Source organism: Chrysemys picta, chromosome 1, assembly GCF_011386835.1.
Source record: "Chrysemys picta bellii isolate R12L10 chromosome 1, ASM1138683v2, whole genome shotgun sequence".
Taxonomy (NCBI): Eukaryota; Metazoa; Chordata; order Testudines; family Emydidae; genus Chrysemys; species Chrysemys picta.
This window is the reverse complement of record NC_088791.1, coordinates 236,364,425-236,388,315: the sequence shown is the minus strand read 5'-3', so window position 1 is coordinate 236,388,315 and position 23,891 is coordinate 236,364,425. Positions and strand designations below refer to the sequence as shown.

Here is a 23,891-nt window from a genome sequence, read left to right as displayed (position 1 = left end):
TTAGTATTTTCAAGAACAGTCACTACAGGAGCCATGTGAATACTGATTGTTAATATTTGTAGGGATGTGCCTGGGCAAGTTACAGATCATAGAAATGTAGGACTGGAAGGGACCTTGATAGGTCATCTTCTAGTCCATGCACTGGGGCAGAACTTAATAGCTAGACCATCCCTGAAAGGTTTTTGTTTATCCTGCTGTTAAAAACCTCTAATGATGGAGATTCCACAACCTCCCTAGGTAATTTGTTCCAGTGCTTAACTACCCTTAGGGTTTGGAAGTTTTTCCTAATGTCTAACTTAAAACTTCCTTGCTGCAATTTAAGCCCATTGCTTCTTATTTTGTCCTCCGTGGTTAAGGAGAACAATTCATCATTCTCCTCTTTGTAACAAGATGATGATTCAGTAAAATTAAAAATTCCCAGAAAAAAAATGAATTAATCCCCCTGTAACTTTTACTGCCTGTTTTTAAAAATGGGCTAAGATTCTGAAACAATAAAGAGAATGGGGAGAGGCAGAACACAATAGCAATATACAATATATCCTACCGCCCTTCAACTGCAGATCACAACCAGAGTTAATTCAGCTTGACCTAGGAAAGAAAAGCATTGTCCAAATTTGTAGGCTGACTAAAGAAAATACAAGTGCTTAACATGTATTAGCAGGAAACTCCCTTTGAGCTAGATTGTAACTTTACAATCTGCCTTGAGTAAGGGGCAGTGTGTAGCTGTACTGCCCCAGGAGCCAGGAATGATACTGATTCATACAGTCACAATTCTTCCCTGGCATCCCCATTACTCAGGGAGAGGAGAGAGCAACTTTCACCCCTTTTCATGGAGCACATCAGCTGTTCTGGCTGATGATAAAGAGGATGGGGTAGAGCCAGGGTTCTTCCCCCTCCATTCCCTCCTTGCTCGCAGGCCGGAATGTCAGGTGGGTAGTGCCTGTTCTCCCGCCCTATGACTGGAGTAAGAATATGAACATACGCAAGCCACTAAGTGGAGTCTTACTGCCCAGCTCACTAAGGGCTGGAATAAATTAGCCCATTGTAAGGGAACAAAACCACCCACAGTATCACGGGTTGTTTCAGACACACTTCAGCGATATTTACACAATTCATTATAAGGGGAAATGCTTACTTGCCTGCTCCTTCCAGGAGAGACTGGCTTTTGTTGTCCCTGGTCTGTGGGACATGGAGGGAGTGAGCAGCCATGGGGCAGAAGTGGGGAATTTTCAGTACAAACACTCATTCTCACAATAGTAAATGTACCCCTTTGTGCCTGTCTTTCTGGAGTCTCCGTCGCAGTGGGTGGTGTCACATGCCGTATGTGCTGCAATAAGGGTAATGGCATAAGCAAGACTTGATGGCAGTTGGAGCTCAGAATGGTGCTTTTGTCCATTTGTACAGTAGCCTCAATGTTTATGTTAACAGCTGAGAAGTTTATTTCTCTCCCAGACCTGCAGCGAGGGACTTGGAGAGTCTGCAGTCCTGTCAGCAGGGGAGCCGAGAAACCTGCATCACATTTCCTGCAGTGAGGGATCTAAAAGGCTTTCAGAATTTGGCAGCAAGCACTGGACTTATAACTGTATTTTAAGTAGATTGCAAGCCAATTTCCATAAACTTTTAATTTAAGCAGTAAGACACATCAGGGCATGAAGAACCTTTTGTGTGTCACCATCTTTTTCTTCGTGTGGAAGGCCAAAGGCAGAACGTCTGCAAAAAAGTTCTAGGTCTGGTGTAATATGAGAGAGTATTTTCACACACGGCCATGTCATATTGCTATTGCAAAGCAATTTAACTATAAATACAATATGGCGATTGAGCAGGAGAGATTTCACGGGGCGGGGCTCAGTGGCCAACTAGCTTCTTTCTGTTTTAAATGACATTGGACCACCCTGGCTTAATAATTGGAAATACCCAAATGAATGGAAAAATAAGCAGTGAAGGTCATCTTCTAAATTAGTTATAGCTGGAATTAAAGCCCAGGGGAAATAGACCTAAATTTTGTTTTTTAAATTGGATCCATGCTGTAATTGTGTCACAAGATGGGAACGCCCAAGCAGGTGCTCAGAAAATGCAATTTTAATAATAATAATTAATAATAAAATCTTACCTTTGAATACAATTCAAAGTTTTAGGGATGCTAGGGTTAACTAAAACTAGCTACCACATTTTAAACATAACTTGCCCTTTCTACACTAAGTGAAAAATCCTGTTTAAAATAGAGTTAGCTAACACATTTCTAAACATGACCATTTTTTCTAGTCTAGACATAACCTGAGTGAAATTTAAGGTTCACGTAGTGTCCTCCTTTTGTTGGAGCAATGTACAAACATTAACTCATCCTCACAAACCTCTTTTAAGGTAAGTAGGTAGCGTTATCCCCATTTTGCTGATGGTAAGCTGAGCCAGAGAGATGAATTGATTGACCAAGGCCACAGAGGTAGCTATTGGCATAGCTGGGGTTAAAATTCAGGAGTTCCTAGCTCCTAGCCTTGTGCTCAGTCTATTGGACCTCACTGCCAGTCTTACAATACCATACTGTCATTGGCTGGATAATAGTCTGCATTAGCGGCAAATGTAATTTGGCTCAACTTGCCTTTGTTTGCCAATAAAGCAGGTGGAGTTATATGTTAAATGTACCATACTCCTTTATTTAAAATCCTATTCATTGTTGGAAGAGGCTGGTTGGAGAATAAGTAGGATGCTACCAAATTCACGGTCCGTTTTGGTCAGTTTCATGGTCAGAGGATTTAAAAATGGTAAATGTCATGATTTCAGCTATTTAAATCTGAAATTTCATGGTGTTGTAATTGTAGGGGTCCTGACCCAAAAAGTAGTAGTGTGTGTGTGGGGGGGTGTCACAAGGTTGTTGTAGGGCAGAGGTGGGCAAACTACGGCCCGCGGGCCACATCCAGCCCGCAGGACCTTCCTGCCTGGCTCCCGAGCTCCTGGCCTGGGAGGCTAGTCCCCAGCCCCTCCCCCACTGCCCCCCCTCCCCCGCAGCCTCAGCTTGCTCGCTCCGCCACTGGCGCAATGCTCTGGGCAGCGGGGCTGCGAGCTTTTGGGGCAGCGCAGCTGCAGAGCCTGGCCTGACCCAGTGCTCTGTGCTACGTGGTGGCGGCGGCATGGCCCGGCTCCAGCTGGGCAGCGTGGCTGTAGCACCGCCAGCCACCGCTGCTCCCGGCAGCGCGGTAAGGGGGCAGGGAGCAGGGGGGGTTGGATAGAGGGCAGGGGAGTTCGGGGGTGTAGATAGAGGTTGGGTGGGGGAACAGAGGGTTGAATGGGGGCAGGGGTCCCGGGGGGGGCAGTCACGAAGGCGGGGAGGGGTTGGATGGGGCGGCAGGGGGCAGTCAGGGGATAGGGAGAAGGGGTGGTTGGAAGGGGCAGGGGTTCCGGGGGGGGAGGGGCGTCAGGAATGAGAGAAGGGGTTGAATGGGGCGGCGGCGGTCCGGGGGCAGTCAGGGGACAGGGAGTGGGTGTGTGTGGATGGGGCCGGGCTACGACCCCCTCCCCTAAGCGGCCCTGTCCCCTAACCGGCCCTCCGTCCAATTTACGAAACCCAATGCGGCCCTCAGGCCAAAAAGTTTGCCTACCTCTGTTGTAGGGGGTATTGCGGTACTACTGCTCTCACTTCTTTGCTACTGCTAGTGGTGGTGCTGCCTTCAGAGTTCTGCAGCTGGAGAGCAGTGGCTGCTGGCCGGGAGTCCAACTCTGAAGGCAGAGCTGCTGCCAGCAGCAGCACAGAAGTAAGGGTAGCATGGTATGGTATGCTGCCCAGCTCTGACGTCAGCACAGAAGTAAGGGAGGCAATACTGTGACCTCCTAAAATAACCTTGTGACCTCCCTGCAACTCCCTTTTGGGTCAGGACCCCTAATTTGAGAAACGCTGGTCTCCCCCCATGAAATCTTTATATGGTAAAAGCACCCAAAAGACCAGATTTCATGGGGGGGGGAGACAAGACCAGATTTCATTGTCCATGATGCATTTTTCATGGCCGTGAATTTGGTAGGCCCTAAGAATAAGCATTAGATACCACACTTTGTGCCATTTAAAAATTTAATTGAAGGTTTAGATTCAATGCACTCCTTCATCTCCCTCACACTCTGTTTCTAATTGAACCCAGTAGTGACTTGTCTATTTTAAACGTTGGCAACATATAAAATGTCCTGCAGCTAAACTGTGGCAGTGTCTATTAGAGCGTTATAACTTGGTATCTCAATTATAGGAGCACCTATTACTGTGACTGTAGCTAATTGTGACTTTCAGTCTCTTCTTTAGAAATAACTATTTTAGTATATAGAAACTGTCAGTCTTGATAGAAAAAATACCAAACCTCTCCCTACCCAGCCTGTTCTCACCATGGGAAAAGAGAAAAATAAGAATATTTGTATTTATTTATTTAGATTTTTAAAAATACAAAAGGTACCTAATTGACCTTCTAGGCACCTGGGATTGATGTTACTAACGAAAATAAAATCAATTAAAACTAACAGATCACCCCACCGGCTAAACTTGACCACCAACAAAACCCCCCACCTCTGTGTAAACCTCTGCCATCATCAAGGCTCTTTCTCTCCAAAAGCTAGAGTTAAACACAAATCTTTTGCAGTGCGGCCTGAAGGTCAGATAGGCATAGAAGTAAGAAATGAAGTTCAGTCTAGACAATCCTGCCTGCCCCTTTAACAGGGAAAGAAAACTCAGGTCTTTGTATAGACTTCTCAAAACAGTGGCTCTCAACCTTTCCAGACTACTGTACCCCTTTCAGGAGTCTAATTTGTCTTTCGTACCCCCCATGTTTCACCTCACTTAAAAATTACTTGCTTACAAAATCAGACATAAAAATACAAGAGTGTCACAGCACACTGTTACTGAAAAATTACTTACTGTCTCAGTTTTACCATACAATTATAAAATAAATCAATTGGAATATAAATATTGTACTTACATTTCAGTGTATAGTATATAGAGCAGTCTAAACAAGTCATGGTATGAAATTTTAGTTTGTACTGACTTCGCTAGTGCTTTTTATGTAGCCTGTTGTAAAACGAGGCAATATCTAGATGAGTTGATGTACCCCCTGGAAGGCCTCTGAGTGCCCCCAGGGGTACATGTATCCCTGGTTGAGAACCACTGCTCTAAAAGGCACTCCAATACCATGATAATGACTGCAGTGTAAATACCTATGTAATATACTGTATTTATAAACAATAACATAAAGTGGTTAATACTTTTTAGTTGGAGTATCACGTAAAACCAGTGACGATAATTGTTTTTAAGTATGAGTCTTCCCCAAACTTTACAAGTTTTAAGAGCTTGATGTTTAAGAGGCTGCTGGTCATTTCATTTTTAATTGATGCCTTTAGTTGTTTAAAAAGTTTTTTTTCCCCAAAATGGCTAAGAATCTTGCTTGAGAAATGCCCGTTGAGTATGTGCACCTGTTACCTTCATACCATTATGTGCAGCATAGTATAAAAATGTGTTTATAGTGCAGCAATATGGCTCCAATGTTTCAGCTGAAATATTTTACCTGGTATTGTCCTGAAATGCATAAAATTGAAGTATTTTTTCTACTTTCAAATAAAATGTTTTAATTCATAAAATAATTTTCTGGCTCCTTAACAGGCAGTTAAGCCATTTGGCATTTATTATTCTGGGTATGCAGAAGCAGGCAAAGATGTCAAACTGTGATAACAAAGGTACTTTTTTTGCACACCCCCCCCATATGTTTCTATAGTCATTATGATGTGGCATTAGTGCAGTAATGCATTACTTAGTTTTTATTCTGCGCAGTCCTTGCCAATGTATGACACACACATCACTAATTCCAACGGGACTTTATAACAGGGAATTATGTTGCACAATCGCTTACTTAGGAATATAGTCTCAATTTAAAGGGAAGTGACTGTACTTCAGCAAAGTGTGATGAATCCCCTGTTTACCAGCCTAGTTAGTTCCTCTGAAGCTGCTGCCATTGGGTCTGGCTTCAGCTCCACTGTGCTGTCCCAGCATACACTATGCTGTGATGTCCTTGCTTCTGGGGAATCAACACTGATGCAGGCAGCCAGCCCACATGGGCTCAGGTAAATTCCTGTTTCTTTCTGACAGAGCAGAGTTTCTACAGTTTCTCATGCCGTGTATGAAAGGCAGACAATATTTATTCAGTGGTGAGCTGACTGACCCTATGCGTGCCCAGGGCAGTTCCCTTGTTGCTATAGCATCATAGTATGGTGCATGCTAGGCATTCACAGTGAAGATGGAGCCAGAGGCAGAGTCTTCATGGGGGGAGAACTTTTCTGCTGCATTAGTGTTAAGGGCCTGCCTTTCCTGATATGTGATTTGCAGGTCTATACGGAAGTGTGGCATTAAAGTTAAATGGGTTTCCTGGAGAGATGAATTATGGGATTTCATTAAGGATTTGTCAGAATTTCTTGATTATGCTTCTTGAATATTGATTTATAAAGACTAGGCTTTAAAATTCCTGCAGTCTAGGTGATCCAGTGGTAGTTAGTTTCAGTATGAGCAGACGCAGGAACATATTTTTTTAAAGTGCTCTTCCTTTGGAGTCTGAATAGGCCCAGGGATGGGCAGTGAGAAATTGAACTTTTTTTACCTCCAGGCTTGAATCCAGCCTGAGTCTGTAATAAGTGAAAGTGGTTCCCCCCAGACAGTTTGGTGGTCTGTGCAAAATGAGTGAATGGGCCCAGTTCAGTTGCTAGTTATCTACTATGGAGCCCCTTTCAGTGTGGGGAGCGCCCTTCTGGGGAGGGACCTTGGACCCTGCTAAGTCACTGGAGCTGCGGAAGTTGTGCTGACAGAGAACAGGCAGGGCATCTGGGGATAGGAACCTGCAGCAGAGATGCTGGGCTGGCTCATTGTCTGGATGGCCCTAGCCTGTTGCAGACGCTAAGCTAGGGTTGCCAGCTGTCCTTTTCAACTTTTCAACCACAAAGTCCGGTCGAAAAGGGAACCTGGCAGTGTCCGGTCACCTGCAGTAACTGGCCTCTGCCGCCGGTGTGTGTGTGGAGCAGCAGCTTGGAGGAACAGTGGAGCACTCAGGATCAGCTCCAGTGGGGAGAGGTACCCGCCGTTCCCTGTTCTGCCCTGAGCGAGGCTGTCCCTCCCCCACCCCGCTCCACTCCCCCACCCCCGGAGCCCAGCTCTCCCTCCCTCGTCTTGCCCCAGTGACTTACCCCCAGAGCCCACCTCTCTCTCCAACATCCTGCCCCAGTCACCCCTCCACTCCTAGAGCCCTGCTCAGCTGGCAGGGGAGGGTCGTGGAGAAGACAGTGATGCTGGGGGGAGAAAAGAGGAGTGGGCAGGCCTCGAGGGAAAGAGGTGGAGCGGGGGAGGTTCCAGCGCTCAGTGTCTGGGTTTCACAAATGAGGAAGTTGGCCACCTTACACCAAGCACCTGTGGTCTTATGTGCAGACCTAGCCTCAGTGGAATGATGTGGGTGCATCCATGCAAGAGCGTCGTCTTACCTGAGATTTAGGGTCTGTCTACGCTGCAAGGAATCCTGTGGTGGCAACTGTGGGTCACCTGACTCAGGCTCACGGGGCTCACACTATGAGGCTAAAAATAGCTGTGTAGATGTTCCGGCTCAGGCGGGAGCCCAGGTTCTGAATCCCAGTGTGGGTGGAAGGTCTCAGAGCCCAGGCTCCAGCCTGAGTGGGATTGTCTAAACAGCTATTTTTAGCCCCGTAGATAAGCCCCCGTCAGTTGACCCAGGCTCTGAGACTTGCTGCTTTGGTTTCTTTTTATTTGTTTGGTTTTGTGGGGTAGATGAACTCTCAGTATGCCTGCAGAATTTAATAGTGATTAAAGAGCATTTTTAGTATATATTAGTAACTGAAAGCCTGGGCTGTCGCACAGGTGTAATTCATAAAGTTGTGTGTAAAAGCTGAAAATGTCTGAGAACTTAAATATTGGTTGGTAACAGATTGCAAAACCCAGTGATGATTGGACCTGGTGATATTCTTCAAAAGGAGCTCTCAACCATGCTTGCAGTTGTTTCCATTACTTCACAGTGATGCAACAGACTATCTGTGATGTTTGGGGTTACTGGTTGTGTTGTGTGGGTGGTTGTGTTGATATGTGACTAGTTGGGATTGTGCTGGGATATTGATGTTTTTGTACGGGCGGAAGTAGGGCACACAGACGTGGTGGTTGGGCCAAATAATCCACCATCTGTGCAGTCTCCTTTATGCAACCAGTGAAATTGTTACATACAAATTAACTGTAGAGTACAGTGGTGATTGGTTAAGTTACCTCTGATATCACAATGGTTTAGGACTCTTGGCATGGCATAGATACATGCCTTATTGTAGCTGTACAACAATGAGTGTAATTAGTAAAGCCGAAATGGCTGAGAACTTAACTGGATGGTGACATACTGTGAAACCCGGTGATGATTCAGCCTGGTGATATTCTGATGAAAAAGAGCCCTCAGACATGCTTGTGGCTGTTTTCATCACTTCATACATACTCTACAGATCTAATAGGCTCCAGGGTGACACACCAAGTGACATTCCTGGAATATAGTTGTATAGATGTGTATTCTGTTTTCACTAATATTTTTATAGTATCAGGAAGACATTAATCACAGTCTCTAAGCATAAGACTTTACAATAATAATACATGGCTTCTGAAATTTCTCTTGCACCTTTAACATGCTTTCTTTTCTCAAAAGTGGTCCCCAGTCTAGATTCCTTCTCCATCTATTGAGACGTTAGGTTACAAAAGGGGAAAAAAAAGTCATCTTTGGTTCAGTGTTTTTTTTAATGGAATGATATTTTTGTAGACTTGACCATATGTTCATTTCATACCAAGGTTATTTTCCATATTCTTATTCTATTATTATGGTTCCACACAGAGATTCTTTTTCTTCTTGTCTTTCAGGTTTTATTTAAAAAAGACAAATTGAGTCTGGATGCCTGTGCTGGATGTTAGCAGCTGAAGATGGAGTAAGGTAACATAACATCATTTTAGTGGTTGGTTACTACTATAGTAAATGATGCTTTAGGAGTGCTGAATAATAGCAAGTTTTAAAGGTAAATTGAAGGGAAACAGCTACACACATTGCATATGGGAACTTCAACATCTCAAGCAATGAGTTTTTAACAACATCCCACAAATTCTGGATTTCAGTTTCAATGGCATTCTCATACTGTGAGCATCTATGCTATTTTAATGCTGTGGATAATTCTTTATCTTTACCAGAGGTTTTGTTATGTTTGAAAATCTGCAGGGGTTAAAATTAAAAAAAAAAAAAAAAAGTCGTTCTCTCGAAAGGGCCTCCAGTCTGCTAAGTTCTCTCCTTTCCTTCCCTTCATTGCTCTTTGCCCCATCATCCACCCTGTAAGACACATTCTGCTTCAATGCTTGTTATGTCTTTGCCTACTTCCCAAGCTGCCACAGCCCGATCACCCTGGTAAGCACAGGAATAGCTTTAGTGCACGGGTGCTCATAGTACGTTCCTTGGACCACCAGTGTGTTTGCAGAGCATTTTGAGGTTGTCTACAAGATGAAACATTCTCACAAGCAAGTTATGAGAGAGAGAGAGGGGGAAGGCAGATTCATTATTATTATTAGAGTAGCACCTAGAGACCCCCCTCCCCCAAGATAGGGGCTTCACTGTGCTAAGCACAGTACAAACACACCATATGAGACAGTCCCTGCCCCACAGAGCTTACAGTGTAAATCACACAGCAGGCCAGTGGTAGAGATGGGAACAGAACACAGGTCTCCTGACTCCTGATCTAGTGCTTTATCCACTAGAGGATAGCAGAACACCCTGTTATGGAGTTCTGCACAGAATGAATAGGTTGGAGAACTGTTGTGCTACAGTGAGCTGTGATCAGTAATGGCTTTCCTGTGGTTTCCCTCTCCAACTTCTGCTGTGCGATGGTATTGGCTCTTCTGTAAGTGGGGAAGCAAGCTTATTTAGAAGATCAAACTGCACCATCTGCCTTTTCAGCAGTCAGTGAATCCATTCCCTCATGCTATAACTGGTCTGCCAGTATCAGAAAGATGTCCTGATGCAGACTGCTGGGGCAGTGATCTGAAAGCCTGTATAGGCGACCTATTACTGGTATACGTAAATCTGGAATTCAAATTGCTAGGGAATATTTTGAGCCAGGGAACTTAACAAATGCAAATACAATGCACAATTGGATGCTTCGTTGGCTTATATGTAATTTCCCCCCCATAGTATATCCAGAACAGTTCAGCAAAAAGTAATCTGGGAATTGTGCATGGATATGAAGGTCTTTCCGGGTCCTAAAAGGGGGCTTTTGTGGTGTATTTGCCAGTAGCAGGAAGCATTGCCAGATCCCTTAGCTTAGTACTACAGCTGTATGTGGATTAAAATGAATTGCAATAAAACAAGTGACTCATTTCATCTTTACTTTGCCTTTTAATCATTGAATGATACCCTCTGCATTACAAGCATTGCCTGGAGCCATCCTGCACTGCCATCCAGTTCAGCAGTGTTTCTTACTGATGAAATTAGAACAGAGCATCACAGCCCTCTTGGGACCCCTATACATCCAATCACAGACATCTATAAGAAATGGGGTAGAACAGCAAAGTCAATTGCATTTGGGACAGCTCTGTGGGGAGAGCATGTTGTCCTAATGAAGTGTCTCTCTCAGCTAAGGCCCTGATCCTGCAATGAGGTCCACACAGGAAGGTCCATACACCCATTTGAAGTTCATTGCAGGAGCCAAAGAGAAGACGCCTTTTAAAAATAAGTTTGAAAAGGTTTTGAAATGCAATACTAGAATGACACTTTTTGGTTTTTGCAGCAAAGAGTCCTATGGCACCTTATAGACTAACAGACGTATTGGAGCATGAGCTCCAATGACACTTTGGTTTTTGCTTTTTCCTTTAATCTTTATTTAGCAGCTTTCTGCATTAAAAAAATCTGAGTTCAGATTTAATATTAGATATAATATTACACACATTTAACACCAGTTAACACTTTCAGTAATGTCTCCATGACACATGCCAGCTAAGTAGAATTTATGCCAATACTGTCCTCATTAAGGAGCAGTTCCTGCCTGTTGCTAAATCAGTTACCTGGGTGATGTCTCAGAAGAGCACCTGCCCTCATAAAGCACATCCTGAAGTAAGTGGAGTCCAGGACAATCTGATAGAAGGAAAGGGTGGAGGAGTAAGTAATTCAATAAGGGTGAAATCTTGGCCCTCTTGAAGCCAGTGGGGGAGGATTTTGCCCTAAATTTCTTAAGTAGAACAGCAGGTATCTTTAAAACATTTTTTGTCAACTATTTCAATACATCTTGACGATTTCTAAATATAATGCACCTATAATGCTGAATGTTATTGCAAGTTATACATTTTTGACAAACCATATTTAGTAGCTTGTTCCTGTTCCCTTGTTTCTCCAATCTCTTTTTTTCTGCCAGTACAAAAGGCAACATACATTGAAACACAGAAGAGAGCATAAACATGCCTACTGCAGGGTTAAATGTATAGTGAATGTATTGTGATCCCTTTTTTGTATAACTCTTGTCTGGTCCAAGCACCTAACATTCTAGTACCTTTCAGCTTTGTTTCTGAAGCATACAAGATGTACCACATGGAAAATGCATTGTAGCTTAATAACCCCATCTCTGATGGGATTTTGAAGGATAAAGAGACCTTTTGATGCCAACAATTCAACTGAATCAAATAAGTTGGACAATGTCATAGGTGCATTAGTACTCTACTATAGAATGAAGTAATCATGCTTAAGAGGATACACAACAGGATATGAGGAGTACGAACTAATATTTAAAGGAAAAGGAACATAGATGAAAAACAGTCTGGCAAAACACAAACTGGACCAAAAGATCTGGACAAAAAGTGTCGGTTGCAGCTGATCAAAGACAAAAAAGAAAATATTCAGTACTCACTAGCTAATACACATATTGTTCAGTCTCAGATGGGTGATGGAGTTCGCTATCCAAAGTGCAGCAGGCAACAGAAATTAGAAAATGTTAGTGTCTAAAAAAGTAGTTGTTGCATTAATTAAAGAGAGGAAGCAAAATTGCTTAGTTGCCCTGAAGCCACTTAGTAAGATGGAATGATTGAGATAGTAATATTCCCCCAAAAGCAAGAGCATTAGAAAAAAGATGGGAAGGATTTCATGAAATGTGTCAGACCTTATTAAAGAGATGTTATGTAACTTCATTGCCCATAACTTGTCTACACCTAAGCATCTAAATTTCGGTAAAATGGGCTGATGTGCAGTGGTGCTGAGAACCTGCAGTTCCCATTAACTTTAGTGAAATCTGGAGATGCTCAGCACTTCTGAACAACAGATCACTTTTATCTACATGCCTAAATGTGGATTTAGATGACTAGCTTTAGGCATCCAAATATGAAAATGTTGGCCATCCCCTTGTTATCTCTAAGACTTTGTATGCACAACACCTGATTTGTATGCATAAGTGCAGTAACTGCACGTGTGGCTGGTACCTGGCCTGAGGTATTGACTTTTTAATAATACAACCCAACAGGTCATTTCCATCTGACTCTTACAATGCTAGTCAAGCTGAGATAACCAGTATTTTAGCAGTAGCAACAGATCTGAAAGGATGAATGTTAATACCTTAGAGGACGAAATAATCAGACTGAGCGAGAGCCTGAATGCAGAGGGAGAATGGCAGTGTAAAAGCATTTCCTTACGTGGACATGGGCACCCCCTCTTGCCTGGATACGGCATTGCAGGGGACATTGCCTCTTGCACTCCCTCTGGTGGCCACTACCTCGGCTGCAATGGTCAGTTTCAGCTAGTCCCTTCTGCAGACTGCCTTACTGGGTCTTCTGTGACTCGGCCCTCTGGCCAAGTCATTAACAGTTCAATCCCCTTCCGGGGTTCAACTCTGAATAAAAAAGTAGTCCATTGCCCCACCTGGGCTTCTTCTTCATTCCCTGGTTCTGGCAGACCTTAGCTCAGGGTTCCTCTCCTCTCTAGGGCCCCACCACAGAAGTTAATCCCACTCCTATATACAAAATGGCTGCCTAGGAAGGAGTATTGCGGAAAGGGATCTGGGGGTCATAGTGGATCGCAAGCTAAATATGAGTCAACAGTGTAATACTTGCAACAACAAAAAAGTGAACATCATTCTGGGAGATATTAGTAGGAGTGTTGTAAGCAAGACACAAGAAGTAATTCTTCTTCTCTACTCCACACTGATTAGGCCTCAACTGGAGTATTGTTCTGGGCACCAAATTTCAGGAAAGATGTGGACAAACTGGAGAATGTCCAGAGAAGAGCAGCAAAAATGATTAAAGGTTGGAAAAAATTGGGTTTGTTTAGTCTGGAGAAGAGAAGACTGAGAGGGGACATGATGCCAGTTTTCAAGTACACCTCTACCTCGATATAACACTGTTCTCAGGAGCCAAAAAAATCTTACCGCGTTATAGGTAAAACCACGTTATATCAAACTGGCTTTGATGTGCCGGAGTGCGCAGACCCGCCTCCCCGGAGCGCTGCCTTACCGCATTAAATCCGAATTCGTGTTATATCAGGTCGCGTTATATCGGGGTAGAGGTGTACATAAAAGGTTGTTACAAGGAGGAGAGAGAAAAATTGTTCTAGTTAACCTCTGAGGCTAGGACAAGAAGCAATGGGCTTAAATTGCAGTAAGGATGGTTTAGGTTGGACATTAGGAAAAACTTCTTGCAACTCTGTTTACTGGCAACAGCTAGTCCAAAATTAATGGGCTCCAGCCCCTTCCCAGAGAGAGAGAACTCTCCCTACCTCCTCACTCCTGAGTCTCTCGCCCTGCGCTTTCTTTGTTTGTTTTTTGGTGCAGCAGCCTTGTTCATGAGGCTATGTCCACCACTTTTTCATTTGTTTTTAGCCAAGTTTTTAAAATTATTTATATCTTTTCATTCAGGAATGGTCTACACTGAAAACTTACATTGCCATAGCTATGTCTCCCAGGGGTATGAAAAATCCACACCCCTGGGAGATGTAGCTATGCCAACCTATCCCCCATGGTAGACAGTGCTAAGTCGACAGAAGAATTCCTCCATCGACCTATCTACTGCCTCTTGGGGAGGTGGATTAACTATAGCAATGGGAGAGCTGCTCCTCTTGCTGTAGTGAGTGTCTACAGTGGCGTAGTTTCAGCAATACAGTTGTGCCACTGTAATGTTTTAAGTGTAGACATAGGCCATGTTTACATTACAAACTTTGATCAATACAAGTTATGTGGGCATAAAGCTGCCGCAGTTAATAGATCGCTTATGCACATGCATACTTGGCTCCTTGCGTCAGCGCTGCATGTGTTCACCAGGAGAGCTTGTGTCAGTGCATAGTGCAGTGCACCATAGGTAGGTATCTCCGTGTGTAACCTGCCGCTGTCCAGCCCTACTGTATTTTGGGAAGTTTTGGCAATGCATGATTGGGCAGAAATGAGTCGTGCAGGGGTGACTGGGAGCAAGGGGTCAATGTCCAAGGATGCAACTGTCTCCATCACAGACTGTCATCTATATTCCATAATTTTTGCACCTTTTAAAAAATTCTTATGAACCTGCGTGGTCCTCCTTGCTATCCGCCATCTCTAATGGAAGCCTGGAGCCTGCACAGCTCTGCACTATTGTCATAAGCATTGTAAGCACAAGACGCACAATTCTCTGGTATTTGCAGAGCTAGCTGTAAGAAGAACTACAGCAGCGGGGAACATGATGATTTCTTGGAGGACAGATTGCTGTGGGACATAGCAAGAATCAATTCAAGGTTGTTGGTGGCATTCATGGAGCAGCCGCATATGGGGGAATGCTGCTTCTGGGCCTGAGAAACGAGTACTAGCTGGTGGGATAACATTGTAGTGCAGACTTGGGTTGACGAGCAGTGGCTGCAAAACTTTTGCAAGGCCATATACCTGGATATGTGTGTTGAGTTTGCCCCAGGTCTCCAGCGCAGAGACACCAGAATGACAGCTATACTGACAGTGGAAAAACAAGTGGCGATTGCACTGTGGAAACTTGCAATGTTGGATTGCTACCCATCGGTGGCAAACCATTTTGGAATTGAAAAATCCATTGTGGGGGCCATTGGCATGCCAGTGTGCAGGGTATTAATTGCCTCCCGCTATGCAGGACTGTGACTCTCGGCAATATGCAGGACATAGTGGATAGATTTGCAGCAGTGGGGTTTCCAAACTGCGGTGGGGCAATAGACAGCATATATATCCCTATTTTGGCACCATAGAGTACATCAGCAAAAAGGGCTATTTTTCTACAGTTATGCAAGTGTTGGTGAAGAAACTCTGATGATCCATCGGTATCAGTGTTGGCTTGTCAGGGAAAGTGCATGACGTTTGCATCTTTAAGAACTCAGGACTTTTAGGAAAGTTACAAGCAGGGACTCTTTTTTCCTGGCTGGCAGATTGCCACTAGCGATGTTGAAAAGCCAGTAGTGATCCTGGGGGACCCGGCCTACCCCTTGCTCCTGTGGCTTGTGAAACCATACATCAGCCACCTTGACAGCACCAAGGGAAGCTTTTACTACCAGCTCAGCCGGTGAAGAATGACAGCTGAATGCAGTTTTGGTAGATTGAAGGGACGCGGACATTGTTTACCCACAAGATTGGATCTCAGTGAAAAAAATATCTCAACGGTTATAGCTGCCTGCTGTGTCCTGCATAATATCTGTGAAGCAAAAGATAAAAGAAAAGTTGCTGCTAGGGTGGAGGATAGAGGTGGAAAGGCTCTTTGCTGAGTTTGAACAGCCAGACACAGGAGCTCTGCAGTTCCAGGAGGCTTTGAAAGAGCACTTTAACTGTGAGCCACAGGAATGCATGGTGTACTGTGATGCACCTGGCCCTGTTGTTTTGGGGCCTGTTCAGAATGGTGTGGTGCTTGGTGCACGTCTAGGACTACAACACTGCCAATGCACTTATTAATTTTTCAGTGTTTGCTATACATTTCTGATTATTATACTGTTTTTGTCACTGATCCTATGAATTGTGTCTCACTGTACCATAACAAGTAAGTGGGTGTTTTCCGAACTGCTAGGCACTCTGCAGCATATGTTGTGAACTAATAAAAGATTAATTATTTTCCAAATAGTAGAATTTTATTCAGTAACAAAACCTGTGCAAGAAAAAGTCTGTGCAACTTAAAATCAAATACATTAACATCTTAATAAATTAATGGAACAGAACTTAACAAGTGGAGAGGACATTCATGTCCATTTTACCTGCACACACAGCAACCATGACTTTCACAGGTCAGTGTATATGAAGCTGTGGTTGTCCTTAATGTCCCCTAGGGTGGTGTGATAGGGGTAGGGAACAAGCCCCTGAGGCTAAGTGAAATGTTGAAGGGGAGGGCGGTGTAGGTAGGTGCTGTAATGGAGTTCTCCATGGCCTTCAGAGGTAGGCGAGCCCGTGACTGTTGAACCTGTAGGCCCACAAGAGCCAATTACTATATAAATATTCATCATATTTAATCTCAAAAAGGCCCCACTCAGCTTTTCAAGAATTCCAGCTAGGAACTCTTTTTGCGTTTTTTGACGTTTCCTCGGCCTTGATACTCATAAGCATAGGGAAGTAATTACTTCCCAGTCCATCTTTATGAAATTAGCCATGTGCATTTACTATCTATTTGTTGCAATTCCCAGATCCAAAACAGAAAAGGATCCATCCACTGAATTAAATCTACTAGGTGTTACTATATTCAATATTATCAGGTTATGCATATCAATAAATTGTTCTAAGCATTTACCATTTAGGTCAGTTTTCTCACTTCCCCACAGCTCATTATGACCATTACAATCTTCACAAATTATGAATGGGTTTTTTACATTAACAACTAATTTTTGTACTTCTAAAATAACTAATTTTACATGTATTATAACTATGTATATATGTGTTTTTTGTTCTGCATGGGAATCTCAATAGCATTATATTCAGAAATTAGTTTCTGCACATTGTAATGTAGCTAAGTCCCTCTTTTATAAATATACAGACACCCACCTACCCCCCTGTAGCCCCTTAATCCCTCTAGAGTATATCATACCCTGGTAGATCAGGGGTTCTTAAACTAAGGGTTGGGACCCCTCAGGGGGTCGCGAGGTTATTATATGGGGGGGTCGCGAGCTGTCAGACTCCACCCTAACCCTGCTTTGCCTCCAGCATTTATAATGGTGTTAAATATATTAAAAAGTGTTTTTAATTTATAAGGGGGGGGTCACACTGAGAGGCTTGCTATGTGAAAGGGGTCACCAGTACAAAAGTTTGAGAACCACTGTGATAGATTGAACGTAAATTTACTTATGAGTGATGTTTCTTGCACACACATATTACATCAGGCTTTTTTTCCATTTCAAAGAAGGCTTTCTTAAATTCCTGTCCATGCATTATTAAACGATGTGCATTTCAGCCTAGGATCTTTAACACCAGGTTATTTAAGCTGTATTGTTTCCTTAGTTTAAAATTGCGTGCATACAATCTAATAGAAAGGTTGTCTATCTTTAGATATTTTTCTGCTGCTTTTGCTATGATTTTAATCCTTTGTTTTTTCTGTGTCTGCAAGGCAAAGTTAATTACCTCTATAATGAATGTTATAAACTTCTCTTTACCTGCCAGCAATACATCATCTCCCATTCCTCTTATATTCTCCTCTCTGACCAGAGATATGTTCTGCTGCCCCTCTACATCTTTTCTCTTGTTTGTGTGTTTTTATTTTTCTATTTTCTGCAGTGGTTACCTCTTGGTAGCCGCCACATATGATAAAATTATTCAAAACTATGTTTTAAAATTTCTCTAGCTCGTTCTGCTACTGCACATCCTTTATATGCTGCACCGTGCTTTCCCCCCACATTTGCTAGTTCTGTTTGTTCTACACAGTTCTCATATAAGTGATTTCCTCCACATTTACTGCACCTCATTGTTCCCTTACAAATGACTTCCATATATCCAAACTTTTAACACCTCAAAGCCCCCCTGAACTGAGCTCCCTTAGCTCATTATACAGCCTAGCTTCGCTTCCTCTGGGCAGGAGGCAGTTAATCAGTCACCTATCAGGTGCAGAGCACAACTACTGGGTACTTAACCCCATCACCTGCAAAGCTAGCGAAAGCCCCATCACAGGCAGAGAAGAGTCTAATGACAAGGAGGTTATAGGCATGACTGAAGAGGGCATAAAGAAGAGAGGGAGGATTGGGAAGGAAAGGTCAAAAGCATAGTTTTGAATGCCTTGAATATGAGGGTGTGGTCAGGATGAAACTGTCATTTGTATATTCTTTTACAACACTGATCTATGTCTCTTTTGACAAAACGTTTAACTTGCAGTGTGTTCATCAACATTTTGCATTCTATTCAGTGTGAAAAGTGAATGAGAGATTTCCTGGAATAAAATGCAACTCTTGTATCAAAGAGTAAAAACAGTTTGGATTCTCGCTCTGTCCTTGTTTAAATTTGCTTCAGTGAAAATCACATGGTTTTTATTTCCATGTACTCATTTTCATTGTAAAAATACTGCAGTATTTGGGTTACAAGTTTCCAGAACCCATCTGTTAAAAACTCCTATTTTATCTATAGATTCTGCAATAGGATCGCTAGTAGTATTGCAGTACTAAATGTTTAATTGCAACATATTGAAATGATCAATACTTAATCCAAATCTACCTAAAGAGCACCTTCACAGTCAACTGTCTACCAAAATACTTTGACTGTTGGAAGCTCTGTAAATGGAACCTACCTCGGATTGTATTTTTCTTGCAAGAAAGAGATTTCTGCTTATTTTGAGTTTGGGTATATGCCTTCTAGTAGCTTTTATTGGCAGTTGACTATTAAAGACCCGAAACTAGATTTTTCAGATATGAGTCCCTAATCCGTATTTAAGCATCTCACTGAAAGTGACCTGATTTGGTGAGATGCTGAGCACCTGCAGCTCACAGTGATGTCAATGGCAATTGTCAGTGTTCACTGTCTCTGAAATTCAGGCCACTTTAAAATCTCAGATCAGAAAAGAACAAGTCCCAATGACTTCAGTAGGATTTAAGCATGTGCTTAAAGTTAAGCATATATTTATGCGCTGTCCTGAATTGGGGCTTATTGAGGTACCTCCATAGAATTATGGATTTAGGTGGTTAACTTCAGGCACCCAAGTTTGATAATGTTAGCTGTGATTTTTTTATAACAGGGATCTCACACCACCCTCCTTTTGTGGATACTTAACTTTGCACATGCACCAACCTGCACATGCACTTTTCAAGCTCTAACACCCACTAACCCACAGTTAGTGTTTGAAAAATGTGTGCCTGAGGCTTGGTCTATATGCTACCAACTTATGTTGGTATAACTACATTGCTCAGTGGTGTGGAAATTCCTGAGCGATGTAGTTAAACTTAACTAATCCCCAGTGTAGACAATGCTGTGTTGATGGAAGAGCTTCTCTCATAGACATAGCTACCGCCTCCTAGAGAGGTGGAATACCTATGCCAACGGGAGAAGCTCTCCTGTTGGCATAAGTAGTATCTTCATGAAGCGCTACAGCGATTCAGCTTCATCACTTTAAGTGTAGACATATCCTGAGTGTTTCCATGTGCCATGTTGCATGCACAAAAAGGAGGTCATGTCTTAAAAATCAAGTCCCTGATTGTTTGAAATAGGCAATGAGCTCAAATATTGCTATCCCAAATATCACTTTTCAGAAGGATGATTGCTGTCAGATGGAGGATCACAAATGCCATCTTGAGTCAAAAACTTTTATTTCAAACTTTCTGAAAAATATGATTGAGCACAATGATTTTTGTGTAAGTTCTGGAAATTTCTGTTGTTTTTGTTGGGTCAATCTATATCTAATATAAACATACTCTAGTAGGATAAACCTATTGTGAGACATGATTTTAAGATAAACTTAATCTTATTGTAAACATTTTCTCCAATAAGTTTTTCCCCCTCAGAGCTCTAGATAAGGAAAAAAAATTGTCTCTAGTCTAATCCATTTCTGAGTTCAAGAAAATTCTGTTTGCCATAACAAGTCCTTTCAGAACCTGCCAATGCTGTTGCTTGATTAGCTGAAGTGATTGCTGCTGAACAAGATGAGACACTCACTGTTTTCTTTGCTCCTTTTCTTTGTATCTATCCCTCTTTGTGGAGCTGGAAATGCTTCCTCTACTACACTCCTTGCCTCTGCCAGCCAAGGGAATCAGAGCGGGACTGATCATGAAATCCAGCTCTCCTGGATGACCATGTAGAACACTTCTATATGATCACAGGGTTGGCCCCAGATTTTGACTTTTTGTTGTTTTATATTTTGTTTAAAGTTCTTTAAAAATATACTGGAAGTATTAAAACTGCTGGCTCAGGGTAGATTTAATTTGTATTTAGTAGTATTTTTGCAGACCTTTTGTAGAGGTGGATCAGTGGAGTTTAAAAGGGGTAAAAGGATAAAAATTGTCTCTTCATACAAAGAACATTCTTACATAGTAGAAATGCAAACTAGTATCTGAGTTGATGCATGTTTGTCTGTGGCTTCCTTAAGTGTGGGAAATATTGACTGTTAGAAGAGATGCTTATCATGTCTCACTGTATGGTATGTGATACAGATTAAAGTGCACATGTCATGGTGACTGGCACTTTACAAAATGCCTTAGGTAGATAGATGGATGTACTTTAACTGCATCAACTGAAAAACAAATTCATCTGTAGTTTGTTGCCCATAAAAATGAAGCCTGATTGAATAGATGAGCTATAGATGCATGTTTTAGTATACTTTACCAATGGGGCAGGATGAATGGGAAAGGAATATGATCGTTTCATCTAAGCCAATAGCAAAATATTCCATTATTACTCTAAACTGTAAGAACAAGGATCTTGGAAAGAGATCTTCTCTTCAGTCACTGGATTAATATAGCCCTTTTGTAATCAGATTAGATAAAGAGATCTAGCACCTATTAATTTATTAGCTCTATATTCCTTGTTGGTCAGACATATTTTATCACATTTTTTGAGATGTATTTCTCATATTTATATATATTATTATATATTATATTATATATTCATATTTCGTTAAATGGCAGCTATTTATTGTTGGTAGGGCACAGGTAAACCTTTGTTTCGACCTCAGGCTGAACCAGAGTTTAACTGCTTGGAAAATGAAAGAGTGATATTACTATATAGAGTAAAAAAAACAGGAGTACTTGTGGCACCTTAGAGACTAACAAATTTATTAGAGCATAAGCTTTCGTGGACTACAGCCCACTTCTTTGGATGCATATAGAATGGAACATATATTGAGGAGATATATATACACACATACAGAGAGCATGAACAGGTGGGAGTTGTCTTACCAACTCTGAGAGGCCAATTAAGTAAGAGAAAAAAAACTTTTGAAGTGATAATCAAGCTAGCCCAGTACAGACAGGTTGATAAGAAGTGCTATATAGAGTGTATATGAATACAAGTAGCAGTATATGAATGTCATCCTACTTAGAAAGTGCACTGTGTGGCCAGAGTTTAATGTACAGGATGTCACGTAGAGGGTGATTATTTAGCTTACATCCTTGACGCGTCTCACAGATTTGTACTGGCAGGCTTAAAGAAGGGCCTTAGTTTAAGTTATCTCACATTGCAGGTGACTGCATAAGAGTTTTTAAGAGTTTTCAAAGTGTCTAGGTTATTTTGCCTTATGCTCCTGCCTTTCATTTCTTTTTATTTTCCTTCCCCTCTCAATCTCTCTCTCCCCCTCCCCACCCACCTCTCCCAATATGTTTTACAAGCAATTAGATAGCCAGAAGATAGTTTAAAAAAAAAACAACTATGAGTGGTTGGTGACTTTTCCAAGCCCATGAAGTCTTTGAGGTTGTAAAGTCCTTGGAAGGAAGCTCTGGAGAGAGAGACATGTCTTTTCTTTTTCTCTTGATAATTAATGATTACATAAATGTACTGAGTGGTTATTGTTCTGTTGTGAAAACAAGTACATGATGATCTCAGAGTCCGTCTGTGGAACACTGCCACAGGAAAGGAGAAACACAGTTTATGGACTGAATTGTCAGTAGCTTGGAAGACAAACTTTCTGTCAGAACAACAGTGCTGAGTGAGATGGTAAAGAGTATGATGCAGCCGTGTGCTAAAATGTGGGTGTAATTTTTCAGGTTTGTTGTTTGGTAAAGGAATATTGTCATCTTACACTTACTAGTTGTATATCATGTATGTTTAGAATCCATGTTCCAGGAACAGTTTCTGTCAGCATTGTTTGTTTTTTATTTTGCTCCAACTTCTTTGTTTCTGGCCAGTAAACATAGTCTGTTATTTCTGAAATCTGTGTAAACAACAGCCTGAGAGTGTGCACATGCAGTATCACTGTCCTGCAAGCTTGGGCTGCTGCCAGCTACAGAGCTTCTCCTGCAACACAAGGGGAGTAGCTCCAGGGGAAGCCATGGAAGATGAGTGAGGATGTAGGAACCACCTGCTGTGAGGTCTGGAGGAAGAGTACTGTAGTTGGACTGGGAGACACTTCTCTCCCCCCTCACACACATTGTGGGGAGAGAGAAACAGGAAACTACAGCAAACCTTCCCTCCTGCCTCCCTCTCCCTCCAAAGCTATTGTGGGACACCCCCTCAAAATACTAGTTAGCAGTGGCATGGTGAATACCAGTGTCAGGGTTTCCCCCCCCACACACTCTGGGGTACAGATGTGGGGATCCACACGAAAGACCCCCTAAGCTTATATTCTACCAGCTTAGGTTAAAACTTCCCCAAGGTACAAATTCCTTTCCTTGTCCTTGGATGGTATTGCTGCCACCACCAAGGGATTTACACACAAATTCAGGGAAGGGTCACTTGGAATCCCTATCCCCTTAAAATATCCTCCCAAGCCCCTTCATCCCCTTTCCTGGGGAGGCTTGAGAATAATATACCAACCAATTGCTTTAGCAATGTGAGCACAGATCAGACCCTTTGTCTTCAGGCAGGGCCGGCTCTAACTTTTTTGCCGCCCCAAGCAAAAAAAAAAGAGTGCCGTCCTCCATAGCGCCGCCATAACACACACCCTCAGCACCGTGACGCCCCCACCCCCCTCCACGCAGCGCCGTGACGCTGAACCCCCCCAACCCCCCATGGAGCGCAGCCAAACCCCTCAGCCCCCTGTGGAGCACCGCCGAACACCCCCCTCCCCCCACGGAGCACTGCGCCGCCGAACCCCCCTGCTGAACCCCCCAGCCCTCCATGGAGTGCCGTGCCGCCGAACACCCCCAGCCCCCTGCGGAGCGCCGCTGAACATCCCCCCCCCGCGGAGCGCCGCTGAACGCTGTGCCGCCGAACCCCCCCGCCAAGCGCCGCCAATCACCCCCCCGCGCTGAGCGCCGCGCTGCCAAACCCCCTCGCCACCACACACACCTCCCGCTGAGTGCCGTGCTGCCGAACACCTCCCCCCCCCCGTGGAGCACCGCTGCTGAATCCCACCACCCAGTGCCCCCCGCGCGCCCAGCTGCCGAAACAAAAACAACCCAACCCACCCCACCCCCAGCACGGCCTGACCGAACCCCCCAAAAACCAACCCTGAGCACCCCCCCGCCACCCCAAGATTGGCCGCCCCTTACCAGGTGCCACCCCAAGCATGTGCTTGGTCGGCTGGTGCCTGGAGCCGGCCCTGTCTTCAGGACACTGAAATCAATCAGGTTCTTAAAAGAAGAACTTTATTTAGAAAGAAAAAAATTGAAGAATCACACCTGCAAAATCAGGATGGAAGGTAACTTTACCAGGTAATAAAAAGATTTAAAACACAGAGGATTCCCCACTGGGCTCAGCTTCACAGTTACAAAAATAGGACTAAAACTACCTGTGTAGCATAGGAAAATTCACAAGCTAAAACAAAAGATAACCTAATGCATTTCCTTGCCCTACTTACAATTTCTGTGAATTTA

The 23,891-nt window shown here is 43.1% G+C and overlaps 1 protein-coding gene across 41 annotated transcripts in view; it reads left to right on the top strand.

Annotated features, from left to right (window-relative positions):
* The window catches only part of INPP4A (inositol polyphosphate-4-phosphatase type I A), a 192,388-nt gene that overhangs the window by 64,908 nt on the left and 103,589 nt on the right, over positions 1-23,891 (top strand). For 40 of the 41 annotated variants that reach the window (XM_065591531.1, XM_065591528.1, XM_065591506.1 and 37 more), the window contains one exon: positions 8,900-8,969. In XM_065591531.1, coding sequence (XP_065447603.1) covers positions 8,944-8,969 — 26 coding nt within the window. In that variant the 5' untranslated portion in view covers positions 8,900-8,943. Of the gene's footprint in view, positions 1-8,899; positions 8,970-11,105; positions 11,130-23,891 lie in introns of those variants that run through there. The other variant, XM_065591366.1, reaches the window with a different exon arrangement.